The 10,244-nt window shown below is 33.5% G+C and overlaps 2 protein-coding genes across 2 annotated transcripts in view; both read left to right on the top strand.

Moving 5' to 3' along the window:
• Nucleotides 1-7,792, top strand: part of LOAG_17379 (hypothetical protein) — a gene marked incomplete at both ends in the record, with an annotated part of 10,828 nt that extends 3,036 nt beyond the window's left edge. The window contains 16 exons of the mRNA XM_020450041.1: nucleotides 266-420; nucleotides 647-782; nucleotides 878-1,063; nucleotides 1,484-1,661; nucleotides 2,321-2,534; nucleotides 2,823-3,009; nucleotides 3,234-3,413; nucleotides 3,621-3,850; nucleotides 4,171-4,281; nucleotides 4,463-4,642; nucleotides 4,879-5,138; nucleotides 5,412-5,580; nucleotides 5,643-5,781; nucleotides 6,656-6,898; nucleotides 7,266-7,447; nucleotides 7,681-7,792. Of these exons, the coding sequence (XP_020306328.1) occupies nucleotides 266-420; nucleotides 647-782; nucleotides 878-1,063; nucleotides 1,484-1,661; nucleotides 2,321-2,534; nucleotides 2,823-3,009; nucleotides 3,234-3,413; nucleotides 3,621-3,850; nucleotides 4,171-4,281; nucleotides 4,463-4,642; nucleotides 4,879-5,138; nucleotides 5,412-5,580; nucleotides 5,643-5,781; nucleotides 6,656-6,898; nucleotides 7,266-7,447; nucleotides 7,681-7,792 (2,862 nt within the window). The remainder of the gene's footprint in view (nucleotides 1-265; nucleotides 421-646; nucleotides 783-877; nucleotides 1,064-1,483; nucleotides 1,662-2,320; nucleotides 2,535-2,822; nucleotides 3,010-3,233; nucleotides 3,414-3,620; nucleotides 3,851-4,170; nucleotides 4,282-4,462; nucleotides 4,643-4,878; nucleotides 5,139-5,411; nucleotides 5,581-5,642; nucleotides 5,782-6,655; nucleotides 6,899-7,265; nucleotides 7,448-7,680) is intronic.
• Nucleotides 7,793-7,960: 168 nt separating this feature from the next.
• The window catches only part of LOAG_09501 (GPN-loop GTPase 3), a gene marked incomplete at both ends in the record, with an annotated part of 2,744 nt that continues 460 nt past the window's right edge, over nucleotides 7,961-10,244 (top strand). Inside the window, 6 exons of the mRNA XM_020447945.1 lie at nucleotides 7,961-8,005; nucleotides 8,186-8,294; nucleotides 8,545-8,712; nucleotides 8,989-9,161; nucleotides 9,288-9,470; nucleotides 9,730-9,825. Of these exons, the coding sequence (XP_020301872.1) occupies nucleotides 7,961-8,005; nucleotides 8,186-8,294; nucleotides 8,545-8,712; nucleotides 8,989-9,161; nucleotides 9,288-9,470; nucleotides 9,730-9,825 (774 nt within the window). The remainder of the gene's footprint in view (nucleotides 8,006-8,185; nucleotides 8,295-8,544; nucleotides 8,713-8,988; nucleotides 9,162-9,287; nucleotides 9,471-9,729; nucleotides 9,826-10,244) is intronic.

Here is a 10,244-nt window from a genome sequence, read left to right as displayed (position 1 = left end):
TTATATATATATATATATATATATATATATATATATATATATATGTATTTACTTTTTCGGCTTATATGTATTTATTTATTTACTTTTTGGCAGCAGATAAGTTTTCTTTTATTTTAATATAAGATGTGATTTAGAAGAGATGCCGGTAAGAAAACGGTTCTCGTATTAAATCTTCCGAATATCATCCACATAAAGTTTTGCGGTTACTTAACATCATTTTGACTTTTGTAGTTCTGAACTTTCTAAGCAATCAATAGAATTTCAGATCATTTTTGTCAGCGCAGGTGGAGGAGTTTTCAATGTTGATCGTGATTTGGTGACTATAACTAAGCAACGTCTCATCGATATGGGTATATCTCTGGATCTTGTGTGCCTTGGCGAACAACCACTTCACGCTGTTCCTCTTTTTGTTTTTCAAAGGTTGTCCATTTTTGGAATGATATTCTTCAACTGTTGCCTTTCCATTTTTAAATTTTCATTGCTCTTGCTTCCTCGTGTCATAATTTTCCGTTCGACTTGATAATACTGATAATAGACTAATATTGAATAAGTCATGTGTTGAATTTCATTTTAGATTCTATTTGTTTTTGTATCTTTTTTGAAAATATTTCTAAACTCAGTGATTGCCTCTCACCAATGCTTTAAGAAGAAACGGTGTTTATCCCTCGGAAGATTATTTGATACCGCATTGGATGAATTATTCATATTATCAAATGAGTCGACGCTCTGCAATATCAATCAAATTCAAACCAAGAATTAATCTTCCAGATGAGTTACTTCGGGTTGGTTATGTTTTTTTGTTTTGCAGTAGATTGCGAATAAATGCCATTTAGACTTAACGAATTTAGACTTAACGAATTTTACGTTCTTTTTACAGGATGCTCATAGAGGTCTAGTTATGGAAACGAATGGTTCACCTATTAGTAACATCGATGCTGCCGATGAGAAGGCGTTTTCATCACTCCTTGAAAACAGTTCCACGAGAAGTAACGCAAATTTAGCATCGGAGTTCGCAAAAGAATTTCTATTGGAAAAAAACCTAAATCATGGAGATACCATATTTGTTCGTATTTGCAGTCATTTTTCCTTCAGTTTTCATTTCGTTTTCATTCTACCCAAATTCCTACAAATAAAAGAAAAGGAAATTATTGAAGGAAAAATAGAAAAATGCGAAGAAAAAAGCATCTCTTTTCTTGCAATTTCATCCTTAAATGAATTTGAAATGAATAAGAGTGCGGTGCAGACAATAGAACATTGCAAGATTGACACACTTGTTTTTCTCTTCGTTTGTTGAGGGAAGTTATCGTAATAATGATGTTAGATATTGTTTTTGTTGGATTTTAGAACGGAAATTGTATATATTAAAGATTTCTGATTTCCTTTAAGAAATTTGCTTATTATTATTTATAATTTTCTGATTTTCCTTTATTATAGCTTACTGCAAAGAAATTAAAATATGAACTAGTAATAAAGAGATTTACAGGAACCACACCATATAACCGGAAATCCATGGCGAAGCAATTTCGATAAATATGTTGCAAGCAGCTTTCTTGAACCTGGTTTACTAGGTGATCCGCTTGAAAGCAAAAAATCACAAGGCGTATTGAGTATGATTGAGAGACGACCGTTAATTAACCCGTTTAAACCCGAAGAATTTGGTGGTGCGTATTTATTTTATTAGCTTTATCATGGATTGCAAGATTTTGTGGTCTCTTATTTCAACAAGATTTTGTGGTCTCTTGTTTCAACAGCTCAGTACATTAGCTGTTGCATAGTGTGAGATTTCTAGTATCGCTTTTTTTTTGTGCTTATTTTCAATAAGGGCAGTAATTTTAACTGATAATTGTTGTTGCTATTGAAAAAGGAGAAGGAAATTTATCACATTGATGCTAAGAATTTAAAATTGTCTCATTTCTTTTAAATTATGAAATAGTACCAAATATGTTGCACTCATTCACAGATGAATATATCTGATACTAGGCGCAGAGAGGGAAAATTCTATTATATTAGCACAGATTACTATTATCTCCTTCGCAGTTTCGAATGTGTAGAATATTGAAGTATTTTACATGTAGCTAATTCTTCATTACTTGAGGAATTTCCCTAAAAGAGTCGAAATTTACTCAATATATAGATTCAGTTGTTTACATCGTAGTTTTATTTAAAAGTTGACATTAGCTTATTTCTAGCTTCTTTGCTGTTTGTGACCGGGAAGCGGCATACTGTCGTATTGTATAGTGCTATCAGACATATTTTAGAACTACAAAATTAGTAGTATATGTTCAGTTCTTCTATTCACATATTTACATGCAGCTTTCAGTACCAATCACTGCTAATCGACGTCGTTGGATTCATGTGTTTCCAGTAGATAAGCTTGGTCGTTCGAAAGTAGCGCATCATTATGTGGCTGGTAAAAGTGTCATTAATATTATACAGGGTGATGAGCCAGAACCGAATGAAACAACAATTAGTGTTAACGGTTCTCCATCATGTACATCATCTTCTGTTCAACTTTTTGAGGATGGTAGTAGCAGGTTTGTTTCGTAAATTTCGCGACTTCGTTTCTATTAATTTCTTTGAAATAAAACCACTGAATTATGGGGATGTTTGGAGCTGTTACACTATCAGCTGCATTTAATATTACAAACCTTTTCCTATACATCCTGCTAAATCCATCACTACTGCTAATTTTTCAAATCGTTTTTTCTTTTTTACCAAGAACATGAGCTGGACATTCGACAGAGAAATAATTAAGGAAGAAGTACAAGCTATATTAATTTGATTATATGGATGATCATAAGCAAGATTTTTATCTTTTGCAGGGTTACAGGATTGGGAGCAGGAGGAAAGAGATGCGTTTGGGCTTGGGGTTCAACTGGTGAAGAGAAGTGGAATCCAGATATGGAAATTGGTGTTGACTGGAAATCGCTTATACGTACAGCTCTTCTTCCATTAACTACCGACTTCTTTCCGGATAGACGCAGTATGAGTGCAGACTATATAATTAAAGTAATTTATTTGTTTGCTTGCTTTTGTTACTTCCTGATTGTCGCATACTCTAATGAACGTTCAAAATTATAAACGTCTTAGAATCGAAATCGTTTAGGGGGTGTACCAAGCGTAACTGATTAAGAATTGTGATTTTTTGGCATACCTTCAAGATATTCGTAAGCTGTTAATGTAACAATTTGCGTCCATTCTCACTGAAGTGAAATATTCATTTATTTGTTCAGTCCCATCAACTACCGGTGTATTTCGATTTGGTGCGTGAATGGCTGGAAGATTCGGAGTGTGATGATTTAGAACGACTTCGAAATCTTGTCTTTGATCAGCTTGTTTATCAGCGGTTGCAACGTGGTTTTCAAATAGTTCTTCTGGATAAAAAGCTGATATATGCAGCTATTACCGTTAGTGTAAGTTGTCGTAGCGAAACTGGCTATGAGTTATTGGTAGGATACAAACTTTACAAATGTATATGGTAGTGTAATATTGAATTTATTGTAATTTAACCAACAATTACTTGCCAGTTGAAGGAAAAAATTTCTGAATTTTGAAATTGAAAAGCATATTTCATCGGAATATCTTTCTTCCTCCGCTGTTTGATACTGTAGATTATTTAGGAAGTGCACCTGGAAAGAATGAAAGATGAGAAGATGGTTTCTCGAGAATGCTTCTTATCATTCAATCGAATTTACCACCGTTTGTATATGGGAGATGATGGAATAACTGTTACTGAATTTTCACCAAGACTTGAGGAATCTCACGAAACACCTGAAATAGCGAAACGAAGAGAATATACATATCTGTTTCAAATACCGGATAATTTTGAATATACTCTATGTAGTGCAAGGTATTTCTTTCATTCGAATACTCTTTACTTTCTCTTAATTTCTACCTTAAAGTAAGTCGAGGGTAACAGTAGTTCATAAAGATGGAAAATATGGTTTATTAAATATTTTCGTTTTGCAATAATGTTTTGGAACTACTTGAAGGTCAGTTAAGAAGTCTATATATTCCATAAATTACTATTAAATTGCTAAAGGAAGAGGGCGCATGGTATTACAAAATGTTAAACTGGTTTCCAAAATAGGTTTTTTTGCTGTAGGTCGGTGTACTAAAATTGGAAGTATTCTTTAAGTGATTCGATGCGTTATCATTTCTTTTTTCTAGATTTCAAAAATATGATCTATCAAATCTAAATTGGAACCTTCTCGATACAGAACTGCAAAATCGTTGTGTTCCACGGTTATTCCGGGACGATATGAGATGTTTTGCATCGAGGTTATTTTATTCTCTGTATTTATGCTCAGGATTTTTGTTGTTGAGATATATAATGCTATTTTATGCTTTATACCTGTATTCTATAACAATGAGCTTAAAAAAGACTAATACAGATGGTGTCTTTTTCTGTAAGAACGAATTTTCCTGAAAATAAATAATGTAACAGTATTATGGTGTTTAGGTTTTTATTAACACCGCTTTGTGCTTCCATAACAAAGACAATTATGACTGAACGTAATGGTGGTGACAAGTATATGGCTGTTTTTGATTCTTCATTCTCTAGAAGACAGGAAGAAGGGTTTTTGAAGTTTGTTGAAGTGTTAAATCGATTCAGAAGGAAAACTTCCCCGAGACACAAAAGGTATTAACAATTATTACTTTCTTCTGTTAAAGGGACTTATTAAGTTTGAAGTCTTATAAGCTATTAGCATGTTTAATTATTTGATACTAATTATTTGACTAAATTTATGCGTTTGGTATTGTGCTGCAGTGTAAACAAAAAAACTGTCAAGTATGGAAATGTAAATCTTTCGATAACAATGTACACTCAAGTTTAGACCAGAGCATAACATTTTGTTATTATGACATATCTTCTAGGTTAATGACGTCGAGGAGTGATGTGGAAAGTCGAATATATAGCATTGAGAATGTTGATGTTTTGTTGAATGGTTGGCGTGAAAGCTATTTGCCACTTTATTCGCAGGATCCCACCAGTCGATTCCCTTCGTGCATGTTTCTGACAACAGAATTTATTGCTTGGCTGATGGCCAATGTCTCCGAACTATCAAATCGACAAGCTGCTATTGAATTTGCTGGGAGTTTGATTTCAGCTGGAAAAATACAGATGCTACAACCGAGTTTGTATTTGATTTTTATTTGAAAAAAATATCCTAATATAACTTCCTAAGCTAAAATGCGTCGCAGTTTTGCTTATGCATATGCTTAGTTATTTTGTCTTTTTCATCACTAGCAAAATTACAAATTATCTGGAAGTAAAGAAAGATGGGTTACACAGAATATTGCGAGGTAGGAAGTTTATTCTGCACATTTTGTTGAGAGAGTTCCTGCGGTAATGATTTGGATATAAAGCACGGTTCTATTTGTATTAGTTTTCATCTCTCCTTTTTCAGCTGAAACATTGGTCGATGATCTGGAATCTTCGATATCCACTGAAAGTCACTGGCACGAGTTTCGTTGTGGTTTCTTCTTGTGTTACTTTACGAACAAATATGTTTCAGATGACAAAATAGAAGAAAAAGAACCTTGGTCACGAGTTATTCAGTGTGAAATTGGGGAAAAGTAAGTTGGCTAGTATGCTGTTGACTGGAAGAGATTAAAGCTCTAAAAAACATCTATTCCAGGTGTTCGGGATCGGTCGACTGTACATACAGGCTGAATTCCGTAGAGATGAAGTTTTATGCGCAGTTACAAAAAACAGCAGATTCTGGAGGGCATGAGTATCTCCCAAAAAATGTATCACATTTTATGGAGAGAGGCAGAGTAAGCATTTTCCCAAATTTCGTTTTTCACCGTATTTCAGTGTCCTGTAGTCATATCTTTCAAACCAGATAGAGTTCAGTCGAATTGTGTGAGACTTTATGCTTTTGAATTCACTTATAAATTAAGAGAATTTTCCAAATCGTGAAACTTTAGCTATAATTTCCTTGTCTTGTTCCTTTCTTCTGATTTAAGACTTTGCAAAACTTTACTTTGTCTTGTCGAATATTGCGTGGTGTTATGAGGAAATATTCACTAATCTCCAAATTCCTATAAAGTATTTGCTTGTTAATAATTCGGGAACTAAACGGTAAAATGTTTCTCCGTTCATATTATTATAGCTGTTTTTATGAAAACCTGTAATCATGTTTTTATCCAATATTGGATTAGGTGGTGCACACTACACAGATTTCCAATCTTATGAAAATGATCTTGTTAGTCATAGCTAATTCATTTAGATTTGTCGACTTATTATTGCTATAATGAAAGCCTTTGGATTCATTGAAATGGGTTGCTCTGCACACCAAGTGCCCAATACGTTCACCTTACAGGTGGTAACTCTTCCGAGTAACTCTTCCGACTTTAGTATGATTGCCTACGGTTGGGACCATATATGGTCTGAAAACAAAAATCTATGGTTAAACATTTCCTTAGATTTCACTGTCGATCATTCACTGAGTGGTCCTGGCATGTATCCTTTCGAAGGTTTCAAGGAAATTTTCCGTCGTGCTGCAATAGTATGACTCGATGGAAGAGTTTCGTCTCTCGTTCGTAGTTTTTTTGAGTATGTAATGGATTATGGATTTTACTGTAGAAATCTGATTCTAACAGTTATATTTGAAGGTTTAAGATTACATCAGATTTTTCTTTATTTTAGGTTTCTTATGAAAAAACTTTTTGTGCTACAAAATCTTTCGAAATTGGAGTGCGATGGTTTATGGCAAATAGTCAGACGGTGGCGGAAACCGTGCGTCATTGGTGCAGCAAAGCGGCTAATCTTTCGTTCCATATGTTTCCAGTACCCGAGGATCCCTTTCCACACGCTCTGAATCCTATTTCACCACCACTTCAGTGTCCTGTAGTCATACCTTTCAAACCAGACAAAGTTCAGTCGGATTGTGTGAGACTTTATGCTTTTGAATTCACTTATAAATTAAGAGAATTTTCCAAATCGTGAAACTTTAGCTATAATTTCCTTGTCTTGTTCCTTTCTTCTGATTTAACACTTTGCAAAACTTTATTTTGTTTTGTCGAATATTGCGTGGTGTTATGAGGAAATATTCACTAATCTCCAAATTCCTATAAAGTATTTGCTTGTTAATAATTCGGGAACTAAACGGTAAAATGTTTCTCCGTTCATATTATTATAGCTGTTTTTATGAAAACCTGTAATCATGTTTTTATCCAATATTGGATTAGTTAGTGCACATTACACAGATTTCCAATCTTATGAAAATGATCTTGTTAGTCATAGCTAATTCATTTAGATTTGTCGACTTATTATTGCTATAATGAAAGCCTTTGGATTCATTGAAATGGGTTGCTCTGCACACCAAGTGCCACAATACGTTCACCTTACAGGTGGTATGTTTTTGATGTATGATGAAGTACGTCAAGCATTTGTTTGGTCTTGGAATCATATGCTCAGCCATCGATATCGTGCTACTCTGTAATTCTTCTCTCCATTTTTCTTTTCTCTCGAAAATTCGAGAAAAACTCATTTTTTGTAGTTAAGGGACTTCCATTTGATGATTTAATCCGAGATTTCTTCATGAAACATCTCAATTCAGTAATCTGTGCTTTGATTTATCTAATGCTTAGAGTTGGATAGAGCAAAAGAGCAAAAAGTGGAACTAATATAAAGCAATCTTTTTATGTGGGACTCATTTATTCTTGTTTCAGGAATTGCTCGGAAGACTTCCAAGACTATATGCTGTCGGACTTTCGATCATTTTGTAGTAATGCAGATAATCGTATCGATAATTATGTTCATAATTTGTTTGGAAGTCAATAAATTGATTGCAAATTCGGTTGTAGATTTTTATTAAGCGTCACTGTTTTTTCGGTACAGCGGATCTTTCCAAAGTTTTAATATGGCATAAAAATTTTTTTCATCTAAGCTACATGAAACTTCAGTGTATTAGGAAATCTAAAAACCGACAATGAATACTGATTAATCGCGATGAAATATGCACAATTGGTTGTTGGTCCAGCGGGAAGTGGCAAGGTTTGTTTTTAGTTAAAGTAATGCTGTTTAATCAATAAGCTTTTTAATTTTTAAAAGTTTTAAATATTTAAGAAATATTGTATAGAAATCTAACATTATTATGTTTGAAAAAAGATTTCGCTACTGCATGAATGTAATAATCACTTACAATTCTATGTTTAATATATGAAATGTTTTTAGTCAACATACTGCTCTGTGGTGCAGCAACATTACTTATCCGTAGGCCGTAACGTTTTCTTGGTTAATTTGGATCCTGCGGCCGAAAAATTCACCTATAGTGCTGCCGTTGGTTCGTGTATCTTGCTTACGAAATTTATCGCTTTTTTCTTAAGTTTTTGAAGTCAGTTAATTATTAAATTTCTGAGATTGATCACTATTACTTATTGATTTTTTGAATTCCATCTTTTTATCAGTTTTGATCAGTAACTTATTATGAAACAAGAGAAATATATTTTATTTCAATCGTATGCATTCACTGATCAACTTTATTGGTTTGCATTTCCATATGTTAGATGTGCGAGGTTAATTTCATATGTTAGATGTGCGAGAGCTAATCAACGTGGATGATGTACAAGAAGATAAGCAGTTAGTATTTGGTCCAAATGGCGCCTTGGTGTTTTGCATGGAATATCTCGCGCAAAATTTAGATTGGCTTCATGACCAGCTGAATGAAGGAGAAGACGATTATTTCATCTTTGATTGTCCAGGTTCTTATGTCACTCCATTATTTCTTTTGTTTTACTATGCGATTACTTAATGCGATTACTATTTCATCAAGAATACAGTTTAAGGTGTAAGGCCGTTGATATTTCAGCACATACTAATATACTTTCCGGAACTGCATAGAAAATCTTTCCTTAACAGACGAGATATTTAATAAAATCATCATTAACAGTTAGTACTGATAACTATGCAGGTTAAATCAGTCCATTTTACTATTAATTCTGTTTATTTAGAATACAATCTCATCTAATTTCTTCCAGGCCAGATTGAACTTTATAGTCACTTGCCGGTAATGAGACAAATTGTTAATGCATTGAAGTCATGGGACTTTAACATTTGTTCTGTGTTCCTGCTTGACACACAGTTTGTTTTGGATTATGACAAATTCTTAGGTGGTGCATTAACGACTCTCTCGGCTATGGTTGCAATGGAGGTGAGGTCTTATTGCAGTTGAGTTTGTATGTATTAATGATGAATATTGCTAAAATGGAGAATCGCGAAGTATTTTCTAAATTTCAGTATTTAGTTGGTTATGTTATGAAGGCCATTCTACTTAAAGGTTCCGGCAGTGAATGTGTTGTCGAAAGTGGATTTGTTATCAAATCGTAATAAAGAACTGCTGGAAACTTTTCTGGAGACAGACATGTGTTCTATTCTGGGCAGTGAAGAAATCTCACCCTGGAATGAGAAGTATCGCCAACTTTCACGAACAATCGCCGAAGTTTTGGATGATTATAGTCTTGTATGTATTTTTACATGTATGAACACCTTATACAGATCATTTCTTTAGGGGGAATTGATAAAATTTTGCGATATTAGTGCAAAGTCTTCTCTTGCTATTATGATTCCAGATATTTCTTCAAACTTTTACACCACTAGTTTTCTAGCACATATGTCTTTCGGCTTTTCTACCAATTTTGTTTTGAAGAGATCTCCCAGATTATTTTGTAATCTCTCAGGTTTATTCTGAAAACGTTTTCACAGAGTTTCTTTTTTTTCAGGTACGCTTTGTTCCATTGAATGTTGAAGATGATGAATCGATCAGTGATCTTCTATCGCTCATTGACAACACGATACAGCATGGTGAAAATTTGGAGGTGAGTTTTTTTACAAATAAATAAATAAATAAACAAATAAATGAATAAATAAATAAATAAATAAATAATATATATATATATATATATATATATATATATGTAAAACTGTTTCTTAGTCGCCTAACAGTCCTCTATAAGGAGAACAGTTCTTTTATATCTGTGCTGAAAAGGGGATTTAAAGGCTTTGTCGGTTACTGAAAGAGATAAATATAAATTGCGTGATTATGTAAGTGAAATGATATAATTTTTGGTGGTCTCATTTAACCTTTTATTTTACTCTTACCTTAGAATAATTTGCAAATCAAAGAATTCATCCTTGGAAAGATGGGGCAAGCGGAAGTCAGCTCAATCTCAATTCTTCGTTACAAAATAATTGCAAAGAAATTTTTCATTAATCCGTGCTAAAGCTTTTAACTTTT

This window comes from Loa loa, assembly GCF_000183805.2.
Source record: "Loa loa unplaced genomic scaffold supercont3.68, whole genome shotgun sequence".
NCBI lineage: Eukaryota > Metazoa > Nematoda > Chromadorea > Rhabditida > Onchocercidae > Loa > Loa loa.
Note: the sequence above shows the minus strand (reverse complement) of the source record. Positions and strands in the feature narration are given on the sequence as shown.